This window comes from Limanda limanda, chromosome 15 (genome assembly GCF_963576545.1).
Source record: "Limanda limanda chromosome 15, fLimLim1.1, whole genome shotgun sequence".
NCBI classification, from domain to species: domain Eukaryota; kingdom Metazoa; phylum Chordata; class Actinopteri; order Pleuronectiformes; family Pleuronectidae; genus Limanda; species Limanda limanda.
Window position 1 is genome coordinate 19,748,593 of NC_083650.1, and position 15,031 is coordinate 19,763,623.

Below are 15,031 nucleotides of genomic sequence, written 5' to 3' on the forward strand. Positions count from 1 at the left end.
CCAGTCGAAACCTGGAAAAGGTTCTGTAGACTGATGAAACAAAAATCCATTCTGTCAGAATGATGAAAAGAAAATACTTGGAGGGGGGGGCTCATGACCCAAAGCCACCATCCCATTAGTCAAACATGTCGGTGGTTCTGTTGTGGCTCGGGCAGGTATGGCTGCCAATGGAACTGACACAGCGGCAGACAGACCCTGCAATAAATAATAGTTGTATGTTGCTGCAGTGAACACATTACTGATTCTGTATTCTCAAGTCAGGGGCTGCATCCTTAGAAGGCTGGATTTGAAGACCAATTGGATGACAGTGGCGCAACTAGGCTTCAAATGCGGCCGACAAATTTTTTTCATCCATCGCCGGGAGGTGAAGGCTCCAACAGATGTATCCTTCCTGGCCCAACCTAGCCAGCTTCTGTGACCAACTGGCTTTCAAAGATGTAATGGCCCCGCGAAAGTGTCTATAGGTCCAAAGTTTGAGTATCATTCTTCAACTAAACTTAACAGGTGATGGTACACATGTTTGAAAATCCAAGGGGCAATAAAACCTTCTTGTCGTGTTCAACTTTAGCTCTGTTGCTAGGAAACATCAATAAGGGCGGGACAAGCTGGTTACGCCGATGAAGGAAAGTCTCTCTAGACCAGAAGGATGCAGCCCCTGAGTGAGACATAGCTCAAGATACAAAGTGTCTGTGGGATAAGAACTTCGGACAGACATGGGCTCAAAGTATTTTTTCCCAGGATATGAAATGAATAGCTTTGACTGTAATGTGTATCTCTTTAATTACTTTTAAATAACTTTAAAACCCAATGTGTGTTGGAAGACTATATCGCACACACAATCTTTATTGGTATGAAGCTAATCAAATTAAAGTCTGACTATTAGTTTGACTTAAATATAATTGAATTATTTTAATTCAAACTGAAGAACAGAGCCTGTAGAACCAAATAAAAAAACTTTCACTGTCCAACTATTTCTGTCCTCAACTGCAGCATGTCTGTGCTTCCCTGGTCTGTGAGCATTTACATTGTCAAGTCTACCTTGAAATTGCAAGCAATCCCACAAAACAGAGACGTTTCAATTAGAGCAGAGACAGGGTTTGAAAATGCAATATGTTTTGGGGGAATTGTTTTTTTTCCATTCCATCCTGTGTGTTTTGGATGATTGACAGAATACATAGAGCCGAGTGTTGCAGCGCTGATATGAAACTCAACTGGGATTGCTGAAAATAAGATTAAACAGAAACTTTGATCAAATCAAATAAAAAATAAAAAAAAGATGGTTACTTTTGAAGTTGTGCTTTGCTGACATTGTTGTCAGACTGCAGTAGAAGGAATGACAGCTGTGTGAAGACAAATCATGAGCCCTAATCTGATTAGGTTGATCTTATCTGACTGGATAAATACGATGAGGTGCTGTATATGGCCTCTTTGAGAAATGTTACATTGCAGCTCTATATTTATACAAACACTGCACCTAGAACCATTTCTATGGCTAAATACCATCTGTAAAAATACACCTACACTGCATATCCATGAGAAGAAAGGCAGGAAAAAGTCTTGCCTTCCACCAGTCCAGTACCAGAATACATTAATATCACCTGTCCATCTCCCTTGTAAAAGAGAATACAACCGTGACATTCCTGAGAGGTAATGTGAGTGTGTGTGTTTCTGAGGGAAAACTTGTGATACAGCAAAGAAAGAGTGTGAGCGTGTGTGTGTGTGAGAATAGAGGGGAGTGTAACGGGCACCAGCAGGAGCCGAGATCCACTGATCATTTCAGGATGCATCCTGAGGAGAGGGTGGGTGGAGAGAGTGGAGGGGATAAGCGCGAGAAATTCTAATTTGCTCAGGGTGCGTGGCGAATATTTTGTGCTGATGTGTTTACAAAAAACACAGGCTGGTGGGAATATTTGCTGCTGCACTCGTCAGCATGCTCCAAATGTGAACGTGTCACAACAATATACAGCAACCATCTCTATGGGTTCAGCATTTTGTAATCACCCACAAACCTGTACAATATTCAGAAATCCAGAAATGTCACATTTTATGCATTTTCAAAATGCTTAAATCAAATTTTGTGAATGTTCTTGGTGCTGGGAGCTTATGCTGGTCTGTCTCTTTGCTCCTTGTGGCTCACTCTGGCATGAGAGCTGATGCAACGCTGGTGTCTTGAGGTTTGTGTCACACATCGTTGTCCCGCTGCATCATGAATGACTCAAAGAGGCGGAGCACTTTGGGACCAACACTGAGATTACCAGTGCTTTATGGTAGCTGTCATGAAGATGGGAGGCTGGGGGAGGTCGTGTTAGTCAAGCCTGGTTTAAGGATGCTTCATTTCACATGTGACATTGTCTTTTACAGAAACAAGTCACGACAGAAAAACAAATAAGTGCACGGTCGAAACTCCCTGCTATGAATGTAGCAAGGCTGCTGTTTTTGAGCTAGAATCGATAGTAATTAAATGTAATGAATGTTACCTTCATCAGGCTTCTGCATTTCAAGCAATACTTGATTATTTGGGAGATACAGAAGCTGCATATTTAGCCATGCCTTGGCAAACGTGTCCCTGTTGGGAACATACTGTGCAAACAGATGTTTGGAGCTGTGGCTATGCTGCTTATTAAGACATCCCTATCCAAATCTTGTCAACAATCATTTATGGGGGTGACCATGAAGCTGTAGATGAATATCCCCTTTATACTTTCTTAGAAATATAGGCCTCATAATAAACTGTATATTGCACATTCCATACAAAAAGATGTCAAATGTACTTTGCAAAAAAAAAAAAAAACACATGACAAGACAAATGGAAGATTCTGGGTTTGTGTGTGGAGTTCCTCCCACAGTCCAAGGACATGCAGCTTAGTTTAATGAGACTTTGAGGCTCTGTCCCAATTCACCCCTTAGCCCTACCACTCAGCCCTATCTCTTTGTGTTGTTCGTGGCCTTGAAAGGTTAGCTTTGTCACATCTCTTCAGTGATGTCGAGGTGGTGGCCTTCTAGCCCTTCAAAACACCCTTTCAACAGTAGTGTATTCAGGACCCCCCCTAAATACAAAAGGGGTGGACTGAAATTAACGAATGCTTTACAAACAACCAAAGCAAATCAACATGGCAACTGATGGGGATGAAATGCTCATAAGCCTACCCTTATAAACTATCATTTTTGGGCAGCTCTCTCGCGCCATTAATGAAAAGGTGGAAGAACTTCAGTCACCCATACTATATATAGACAAACAACTGAAATTGAATCATAAAGTCCAATATATTAGCATTATATAACTAATATTGTTGTTGTTTATCTGTACTGGTGTGGGGTAAACAATAATGGACTGTGTATTGATCAATAGATCAATCTGTCCTGTCTATCCTGCCGTTTTTAGATGTGTCACCATTATAATGTTGGTTGTTAATATAATAATGTCAGTTTATGTTGTTTGTCACTGTGATAACATTGGTTGGCTGCTGATGACGTAACGCATGGTGTGCAGATTTCTCAGGGTAGATTTTCTAGCCCGGCCCCTTGTGGCTCCGTTTGGAGGGGGACACTCCCAGTGAAGGGTACTTCATATCTAGGAGTAGGGCCGAAAGAGAGGAACTGGGACAGGGCATTACATTGCCCATAGGTGTGAATGTGAATATTTGTTTGTCGCTAGTGACTTGTCCAGGATGTTCCCCTCTTCTCGCCGAATGGGAATGGCTCCAGCACCCCTGCGAGCCACAAAAGATAAGCAGTATAGATGACGGATGGATATTTCGATGGCGTCTAGACATTGGTTGTGATTAGATATCTAATTCGATTAGATCGAGTGGTGGAGAAGGCTCCAGTGATATGACACTGAAATGAGAAGTTGGCAGCAGTAGAGAGAGGAACACTGGCTCGCATAGGCTGTGTGGCAAAGTACAATTGGCTGAAGTGAGCACCATTTGTCAACTGATAAAGTGAAATCTGGGAAAGAAGAAAATGTCATGAAGAAAACTCATTACAGTGAAATATTAGTGCTTGCACCTTATCAAGGTCTCACTACAACCATCTGGATATCTTATCTCTCCAGATCCATGTGTAAAAACATAGATTTGAGCTTTTAGTTGTCCTATGCTTGAAGATATGTTTAATCCTCTTTTAGATTAAAATTTATTTCAGGGTAGGGTTGCTTCTGAAACAGGTTTTATCTTATTTGTTGAAATCATTTTCATGTCATGATAGCCTCCAATTAATAATGTCTGAAAAAATAGGAATACAGCCGATGACTGTGGCCCTTGCTGGTCTGTTATAAACATCACTGAATGATATGATTGGCTGGCGTACCTGTCAGTCACTAACTGATCGGCAAAATTTAGCGAGCAGGTCACCCAAAAGTTGTCTTGTAGCCTTTCATGCGCTTCAGGGATGTAGCTTTGACAAGAGGGCTGATGGGAGAGGATGTTTGTTGCATTGTTTTTCTGCTGATCTTGTTGGCTTTAACAGGATTAACAATCTGAGCTCTACGATGTGTTTGTTATGTTAAAATGCACATGTGTGGATATCCGGAGCTGCCACAATAACTCAGCCATATGTGCTGTACAGCTTGCAGAACTACAAGGCTTATACATCCATGATGTAAACCCAAGATGACAGGAACATCATGTTACTGCTGCATATAAAGTGGTGTGTAATGGTAATAAAATGAATTTACATCACAAAACCAAGGACAAAATACTGTACCCGTTCAAAAACTGAAACCGAGATGCATTCCTGCTATCTTAGTCTTCTTAGCATCCACCCCCTGTCAGTGGCTGAATTGGAGAACATCTGTGATGGCACCTAGAACAACATTAAAAAAGAAGAACACAATGTAAGTTTAATAGGCTATAGCCAGCAGTGTTTTCAGTGTTGATGTCTTTGCATCTGCTGTAAACAGTAGTCAAGCTGTCTGTTCACAGGAGGTGTCTGCGGTATCCTTTCATGACTTCATACACATCAAGCTGGGATCTAAGCCCTTAGGATCCTGGGGGTTTCAGCTTCGGTGCAAGTTTCACATTCAGAAGAAGATCTGAACAATTTCCTTAAAAGAAAAAGCTGAATCAGTCTTAACTGGCGATGTTGCTCTATTTTTTTTTAGGGTCACTTTTGTAATATTCTGTCACAACGTCATCTTTAACACAAAACGAGATGCAGAAATAACCCATTCTCTCATAAACCAGCCAACATTTGAATCTGTCTTTTAAATCTGTGTGAGATTTTATATTGCTGTCAAGCCTGTGTGTGTTTTGACTAAAGACTGAGAAGAAACTGCTGTAACTCCGATCTGAGGAAACACTGAATGAAGTAGTAGCAGAGTTGACAGCCTGACCTTCAGACATAAAAACTGGTGCGGGTCACTGGATGAAATGGCAGCCAGCACTTGGGTAGCAAGGTCAGTGTGTTGGAGGAGGCAGGAGGATAAGAGAGAGTAGTCTTTTTATAGGAGCATGCATGGTTCAGAACACTTGCACCCTGTAGGCTTCTACAAAAGAATAAATTGAGCAAAGAGTTATGGAGTCTGGGGATGTGAGAGAGAGACATTATGAGAGAGTGAGGGGGAGAAAGATGGGGATAGCCTGCATTAGGTCGAACTTGAAGTCTTGGCTCACAAGGGAGAGGTTTTCAGCAGCGAAAAAGCCCATCTGTACCCTTACATAAAGTCTTTCTCTCAAGTTGGATTGTAAAGAAAGATATGCCCTAATCCGCACTATTCAGCCTGGTGAAAGAAAAGCCATGTGAACCGGAATAATAGCAGAGACCATCCTGAAGGGCATGTGATGTGATGACAGAGGTATCACGCCTCCCTCCATCTCCTCCTACTCCGCTGTTCTTTTAGATCCCTTGCTGTCATCCTTACAGGCCTTAGTATTTACTGTAAACACAAGGTAACACAGTAAGACCTTGTGTAAAGCTTTTGATTTCTCCGCATGTTGAAGTTGTGTGCATTGAGGTGGCTGCACTGATCAGGTGTTTATCTGCTCTAAAGCAACTGCTGCAATAGTTGGCCTCTTCAGCTTACTAACACACCAAACTCAGCAGTAACCAAACCAAGCTTAATCATCATTTCATAGATCATGGCTTGGATAAATAACAAAAACAAGTGGCACATCCACTGTTGTAATTTACCACTGGGAACAAACCAGTCTCAGATTAGAGTTCAGTGATGTGTACGGATTTGGCAATTTGATGGGCTGGCATGGTGGGCAGGTTTATTTAAAACTTATAATCATTACCATTAGCAATGCAGAGTGGAAAACATTCCCCGGCAGTTTCTCATTATAACCTAGTGCTGAGCGTCGCTGTCACCTCATCCTTGTTTTGGCTGGTAATAATAATAGATTGTCAACCATCAGCAATGGGCAATTGCATCATTTATCGACACAATCCAAATCTTAGATGCTGCTACAGCAGTGTGTTAGCAGCTCCAACCTGCTCCAATGGGGTTGGGAGGGTGTTCAGGCAACTGAGCCACACTTGATTTTTCCAAATAAAAATTACACGGATCATGAGCCAGTCAGGATGCAGACCGATATCGGAGCCCATCGGCTACCGTCTGCTTACAAATTTGGCTCGAGGGGCAAAAGCAAATATTTTGAAGCTACCGGTGAAAACAGCAGATATGTGGACCATGACTCTGTCTTCCAATCACCGTAAACAGTTTACCATCTACACCGGTCAAACATTTATCCACCCTTTTCATGGATGTTTTAGGTTCAGATGACATTTCACCTTATCTCTAACAGTTACAGATATGTGTATCTGAATGCAAGTAGATAAAAAGCTGATAGCCGATGCATGTCGGTCACTGCATTCCACTTCTTTTGCTGTCCACAAAGACTGTTTACCACCGGGCAAGCAAAGGCTGCTCAAATGTGATGCATCAAACTAGAAAAGTCTTCCATCACAAATATTGACCCTTGTCTACAGATTCTGCATATTCACATGTTTATAGTGTTCAGATGCTGACATTTTCCTAAGTTGACTCAAGTACTTTAGTTTGAGTGACAGTAACAGATTATCACTTCATCAGACACCAAAACACTGGACAAGCATCTGAAATACACAGTCAGGATTTTACAACTTTCAGCAAGAAAACAGAAGAATTGTTCCCTTCACATTCCAGTGGAGTCAGCATGCATATAGGCCAACTTGGTTGGCCAATGCAGTGATTTGCTGGAAGTTGTAATGTAGTCATTTTAGCCAACAAAAGAGATTAAAAACCTGTTTTTGTCTTAATGCAATCAAATGATGAGTGGTTTTTTTATTGTAAACTACACGCATTCTGTCCAAAATTGATTTGAGGCTTAATGGGATTAAGAATTTGTATTATTTTCTAAACTTTTTTGTGGTACACAATATTCTTGAATAAGGAACAATTAAATTTTAACAAATCCTGAGGCTAGAGCCAATCTGTTGGGCAGAAGCAGCAACCGAGAAAAGACGGCGCACCAGGCTGTATTAGCAACATAATCCATACACAAACAAAACATTTCCCTTTAAAACATCCAAATGTGGTAATGACTTGCACAATTTACATTTGATTCTCTTAAAGTTTTGTTCTGAAACAATACAACGTTTGTAAAACAGGATTTTTTTCCATCAAATGTTGCTTTTCTTATCATCAAAGAGGAGAAAAGAGACAGAGTGAAGGGTGAGGGGACCGAAGGAAGGGGGGGGGCTGCTCCCTTCAGAAATGGCTTTCATAACGTGACCGTGATGTGAACTTTGTCATGAGCGTTGCACGACAACAGCTCTGTCGCAAATCTATGTTGAGTAAAATTACCAGCTCGAAGCCGCTTGATGGTCAGTTGCCTGCTGTCACTTGTTGATGTGTTTCTAAGGAGTAAAACCTGTTTTTAAAGAATCGCAGAAAGGAAATAGAAGAAAATTGGATAAGATGTAAAAAAGGAAGGGGAGAGGATGGTGGGTGCTGTGGCTGGTTACCATGGTACCTGAGCTTGGTGATGTGGCAGAAATATCAAATATCACTGAGAGACCTTATGCTTTTGATCCATCTCTTCCAGCTGCTCCTCCTCAGCACCCCGGCAGGATGTGCACCGGGCTGGAGAAACACAGCAGCCACCCGTGAGGCAACGCACACACACATTCACAGACTCATTCAGTACTTTATATATAACAGCATGATTGAAAGATGTGTTCTCATTAGCCAGGTGAACCATTCTGTGACAGACAAGTTCCTACTGAAATATTCATGAAAATAGATTATTTCTATCTCTTTGAAAGAAAAGTGTCAGATTTTGTCACAGTTCATAATGTCAAGTCGGAAATGCATGGAATTTGAAAATGTCATATCCATGACACAGAGAGCATAAATCTTTTCCCTGTCATTGCTAATAATTAATTCTACAATACAGAATGGGTTTGACATCTCCATCTGTTAGGAATTTCCATCTACAGCTCTTGGGAGGCCATCATAATATGGATGAATATTTAAAGGTGATATGAAAACATCTGCTTGTCCAGGCCATGTTGAATATGGTGCTTCCAAAAATACAGAAACAATTACAAAATCCTAAAAGTGACACCTGCAGCATCATGTGGCACTACTTTCCACGTGGTTCATATTTTCACACTTTTATAAACACACATCAGCCAAGTGAAAATTGTAGCAGATACTGATGACATTGCTAAAGTCTGCACTGAATAGTGAGACAGTGATACACAAATAATTGGTCTAAAACTGGCAAACAACACCAGTAACTTAAGTCAAAGTACAAAAAAATAGACTAAAATGTATAAAGGTAATAGTAAAAGTACCAGATTAACTTTTCTACCTCAGTAAAATGAGTAAAATGCTTGGTTTTACATTTACTTAAAGTTTTCAAAGTGTGTTGACTTCATGTATTTGCTGATATGTGTAGGGCGTGTCATACTTAAAAGTAAGCAAAAGTAAACAGTAATGAAGTAAATGTACTTTGTTACTTCACTCCACTCAACAGTATCAGGCAGGAGGTATGTAAAACTTTACAAACCAAAGCAACAAGATTAAGTCAAACTTATATCACATAACCTCTTTGATGAGTCTTATGTCAGTTGGTAGTAATGATGATGCTGATCATTTTAGTGGATTATAGCCAAGAGTTTTAACTTGTATGTTCAAACAAACAAATACCACAATTAGTTCCCCCGGCCATTATATACAGGGTTGCCTGACATAACTACAGGGGCTGGTGAGGGATTTGCAGCCAGGTGTTGATGATGAAAGAGCGAGAGGAACCTGAGGGCAGGAAGTGAAATGACTCGACAGGTCAGTATTTCAAAATAAAAACATGAAAAAGAGAGAATTTAATAATAGGTCTCAATATTATGATACAACTAAAACAAAGACCATCCCAGTTAACATAAGATAACAGAAATACCATCAAACCAAATTTTATGAATCCATCTGCAGTAAAGACAGGGTAAAGCTAGTCAGTCATGCTGCTATGAAGGTTTATGGCATCTAGAAGGGGACAAACAAAACCAGGACGGCTATCATGCTCACATGAAACAAGATGCAAATAAGCACTTCAGCTGTGAGCATGTTACAGTCAATCACCGAACAGTCAGTATAAGGTTATAAGGTTATGAAAATAATGTCTAAAGGACCTGGTGTAGACATAACTTTCATTGTCTTGGTTGTGTATCTGTGATGAACTATCAGGGCTGTTTCACTTGATCTCATATTTGAGTTAACGTACATCCCTGTGTATTACAGTGCTCTGCTTCTCATGTGGCTGCATTTTATATTCTCACCTATGAACTGAGCACAACCTAATCTAAACATACTTCTATTTTTGACTAATGACAGCTGAGTTTAACAAATAATAGTCTGTATACCTTTGTTACTCCATTATCACAATGAAATTAAAAGATTTTAATAACCAAACCTAGTCACTGGACCATGTTTGTTACCATCAGGAAGGCCATGGTCTGTGAAAAGGCACCAGTCTGGAGAAATAGTCATTTGGGATGAGGCGAGGCTATTTTTTCTATGAGCAGTAAATGCACACTCACGGAATATTTATCCAGAACATCAATGAGCATGAAGTATAACCCACGATTGATGTTACCCAAGGTGCAGTTATGCCAGTGAATATGAGATGCGGTTAATATTTGGGTCAGGCTATGCTGCGGCATTGTCAGGCGCTGCGAGATGGGAGGCAAAAGTGCAACCAGCATGTCTTTTAAGTGGTTTATTGATGCCCATCAGCAGGGAACCAAAGTGTGGCTAATCACAACTGACACTCTGTCTCCGCGCTGAGAGGATGGCTTTGAGAAGGTGGTGATGGAACCTCTTAACAAAATCAATCAGCCCGGCTTATCCTTCCAGGTATCAAGATGGAAACAAGACTCTGAGTCTCTGGGCTCGCTGCTCCGAAGATCACTGCAAATCAGAAAAGCTGTTAGATGATAAGTGCTGGATTTATGAAAAATGGAAAGGCAGCTCTGCTATTCTTAGGTTGTCACCAGTAGAGGGGCAACAGTTTAAAGTTGAAATGGTTCATTGTGTTGCCATTGATTCCACTGGCTCTAAACTATTGACTGCATCCATCCACTCATAGCACTTTTACAGTACATAACAGTGCTAAACTTAAACTCTTCCTCTCTTTAAGTGCAATTAGGATTTTCGGAAATGGCATATAGCAAATGTCAAATAACATTATAATGTCATTGTGGTTGGATGAGTGTAATGCCATTTGTTTGGGTATGAGCCATTCATCCCTGCTGCAGCTGACTGATAAGTGCTACCAGGAAGAGAGACAGCATCTCATCTATACTTGCATCACTGCAGTGACTTCAAGGTAGGTATGGGATTGAGTTTAAAGTTTATTTATTTGTTTTTAAAGCAAGAAATGGTCTGGCCCCTAAATACATACACTATCTGACCTAGTCTACCCAATTTACACCTGATCTCTCAGATTTCCCTTAATCAGTTGCTCTTGGCTGTTCCTCGGTTGAGGCTAAGGGGTAAGAGTGTTCTCCAGGAATCATTTTCACATCATCTTATTTAATACAGTTTCTTTTTTATATTTTCGATTGTGTCTTCTTTTCTTCTGCAGCACTTGTCCGTTGTGGTTGCTTTCAAATGTGCTATATAAATAAAATGTACTTGACTTGACTTTGATGGCAATTAGTCCAATAGCTATCCAATGTAGATTCATCACTCTGGACCAATCTAGACCGAATGAATAACCGACAAAAACTGCACTCCAGAGTCAGATCTTTGCTCTAGCTGAAACTTCATGTGGTGAATAAACAGCATACTTCATCTCCCCTGCAGTGGACTGTACAACTTATCAATCACTTCTCAATGGCTCCTCAATCTCTGTCGGATACATTAGGGCTTTTTAATCACTCCGTTGAGCAACTGCGGTAAAATTAAACAGTAAAACTGTCCGGTAATGATATAAGTGTGTGAGCAAAGACCTTGCCAGAGTTTTTATGTTTGCATGAGTACAAGATAATTACACCATAAAGCATAAGTTAAGCGACCAGCTCAGTACAACACTTTAGTTTCTTGTGCAGAGTTTATGAAATGTAAAACACAGTCATCAAATAGGCATCAACATAATTTAAAACTGAGATAGAAGCATGTATTCATGTCCATGGCCTTGTTTTGTAATGTTCAGAGCACCTATAGAGAACATGCATTCAGTTTATAAATCTCCATGAACGCATGATTTACAGCGTAGATGTAAAATGTATGCAGTAATACAGCTTGAGTGTTTACTCCGGTGCTTTGGTTCGACTTGATATAAATGACTAATCTCTGTGGAGTGCAACCAAATCAGCAAATACAGGATGTGAAGGATTGGGCATCGTGTCAGTTATGGCTAAGCATGCATCCGGGGTGCCATCAAATCCAATCCCCGCATCGGTAATGTTTAAAGAAATCAGTGACACCCGTCATCTCCGATGAGAGCGTGAGCCGTGAGTCAATACCCTAATTAGGCGTTCAAACACATGCTCGCATAGATAAGAAACTGTGCATCTGACGGTCCAGCTCTGACATGCCAGATTATCTTTCAATTGTGAAACTGTTTCAAACCAGCAGATCAGGAAACCGAGTCGTCTTCAACGTGTGCATGAGTGTCGTGCACAAAGTAGGACACTCGATGAGTGCAGATGAACCACTGGGTACACATTTGGAGCAGATGCGACATTAACCCACTCACTGTTACAAAATCGGATTACACAAATCTTGAGTGAATCAAATGTCCAGGCGAAGAACCTGGAAATGATGTATTGCTCAAAATGACTCAGCGTCATGAAGGAAGGGGGATGTTCTGCGCCAGAACTGCTATGAGGTGTAACAAATGCATGCAAATGCTCTACAGCATGATTCACGACACTAATTACCCCTATCTAATAGGAAACCTCATTCCTTAAAGGAAATTAATATTTATATATACTAAAGTATGAATGAAACCAGTCAGGATGAGAACATTATAGTCTGCCACATTTTTGTTTGGACAGTCAGTTGATTTTGCATTCATAAATTGTTAATTGCGTGAAAGATTTGAAATTGTCTCTTGGGATGGGCTTAAAATTTTGCCTGGAGCTTATTAACCAATCAATGACTGTTGTTGGTATATGTCTCTTTTTAAAGAGGGGGCTTGAGGTCTTCAGAAAGTAATTATACCCAGCTCCACGTGAGCTTTCTCAGCAAATACACAGTGAGTTTTGGATGCTTTTATTTAGATCACTAACGCCAACATCTGCTTAAAAGTCCTTCACTGATTGACTCGTGTCTTAAACGTGTCGTGTGGATTTGTTACAGGCCAGTGTTGTGTTCTTGCTCAATATGTTTACTAGTATTAACCTGCAGCTGAAGATGATATGGCTCCTGTGTCTGCTGCTGGTTCTGACTGCCTGGTTTAACAGTCAGGGCAGAGGCCAAGCTCTCTCCTCCTCCTGCTCCCTTCCTTGGTTACAGTGCTGCTCGCCTCTGGGCTCAGGTGTCTGGGGTTTGGAAGCAGTGCTTTGAGTCTAACTTCACCAGGTCCCATCAGGCAGCAGATCCGGTCCAGGTGGAGCTGTGTCCCGGCCGAAGACTTTTGTGCAAGAGTCATCTGTCACTTCCTGAATCTAGGCTGAAAAGTAAAGGGGACAGAGCATTTGACATCAGGGTCCCAAGGCTCTGGAATGAATTACCTGAGGAAATATAGACTGTCTGAGTCTGAAAACATTCTTTTCTCAGGAGGCACATTCCTGAATATACTTGGGAGCCAGGCTATTATTGGTCTTTCATCTCTTTTATCATTGTTACTGTTTACTAGTTTTGTACTTTTGTACTTTTCTCTGTATTTCAACGATTTGTTTTCTTTTGTGCTAAAAAATGCTCTTTAAATGAAGCAATTATTATTATTATTATTGAAGATGTCACAGTGGTGCGTATACCACTAACAGTACAATTTTAAAGAAAGTGTATTTTTAATAATAAATTAAGTGTTTTGGCTGTTAACACAAAAGCAAAACATTTAGTACATACATGTGTATCAATATAGCTGTTTGGCTGCTGCCATTCTTGAGTCTGTGGAATTCACATCTGCAACATGTTGAATTATTGATATCAATTGGAAAATGGATGAATAATTGATTTGATCCCGCCGATTTAACGTCTTAAGGATATGCTGGTATTGTGGGGATTATGTCCAAGAAAGTTATTCCGTCAGAGATGTCTGCTCAACCAATTGACTTTGATTCATTATGGATGAGAAGTGAAATGTGCATGTGCCGAGCTTGTCGTAAACACATACTATTATAGACTTGTTGATATATAAATGCTTGTTATCAAAAACCCACCACTCTATTTTGATTTATGAAAATGAAATCAAGTCTATCATAACTTCAATGCATAATAGCTTTTCACTAAACTCTATGTTAGGCAGCTAGTATGGAACCAACTGGCTGCTGTAAATATAATTTGTTTTGTTTGAGGATTAGCCTCATTGTAACTTTAAAGCCCTTGAATCAAGAAAATACAAGCTAATAAATCAGTTCTGACTCATCATGATCATTAGAAATCATGTTAACAATGATCCTCCCGGCATGAGTGTGACTTCAGGGCTTTTGTTTAAATGCAATTTCACTACTGGTGGTGCAGCGTTTATCTTTGTTCTCCACCTTGATTTGCCTCAGTGCTGGCGACAAGACTGTGTCATGTGGTTGTATCCTCATTAGATGTGGCCTGTGTCTGTGTCAGATTACTCGCACACACACATCATAGGCCATCGCTAAATGGCAATTTAATTTCCTTTCTACTTTTTATAAGAGACCGTGACTTAAACATGCAGCATTTCAGCAAAATATTATTTGTGATGGTGGGTAAACAGGAGCTTAACATTTATTCATTTCAGTGTACTTAAACTCATTGGTCATTAAAATAAAACGTTTAGACTTGTTATTCTTGTAATCCTATAGTTAAATCTGTCTTTGTCAATATGAGCCATTTTTGCAACTCCAATGATAGTGAATTAAATTATATATTCTGTACACGGTGGTTGTATTTCCTGGGATATTACGCTAACTGTTATCAGCTCATTTCTCAACATTACTATGAGGTTTCACTTTGACATCACATAATTGTACTTTGGTTTTATGTCTGCAGTCATTAATTGAACTTTTCTGAGATTACAGCAATGTATCAATTAGAATTATGTTGAGTATTATAACACATCAGTAAAGATTCTTGTAAGCTATAGAGCAGGACAGGTGTATTGTTGTAATGCACTGGCTGGACAAACACATTTAGCATCTTAAGAGCCTATTCATCATCATACAGCACCATCTGTGTCGGCCAGATTGCCTGGCTACTGGATCTGTGAAGTCAGCCACAGCCTCATTTGCTTCGAATTGATTATATCACTGACAGAAAACAAACAACTTACTCATGGCTTTAGTTTAGGTAAGTCACTGTAGGTATGACACAAAGAGATTGTTTTACTCTCACCTTAGACCTTAATTTGTACAAGTACCCCTGGACCAAATCACACCAAACCCAGTGAAGGTTTTTCTCTCTCTT

At 40.2% G+C, this 15,031-nt stretch overlaps 1 protein-coding gene across 1 annotated transcript in view; it reads left to right on the top strand.

The window, feature by feature from the left end:
* Positions 1 to 7,948: 7,948 nt before the first annotated feature.
* The window catches only part of LOC133021060 (cilia- and flagella-associated protein 46), a 60,881-nt gene continuing 53,798 nt past the window's right edge, over positions 7,949 to 15,031 (top strand). The window contains exon 1 of the mRNA XM_061087828.1: positions 7,949 to 8,088. Coding sequence (XP_060943811.1) covers positions 7,949 to 8,088 — 140 coding nt within the window. The remainder of the gene's footprint in view (positions 8,089 to 15,031) is intronic.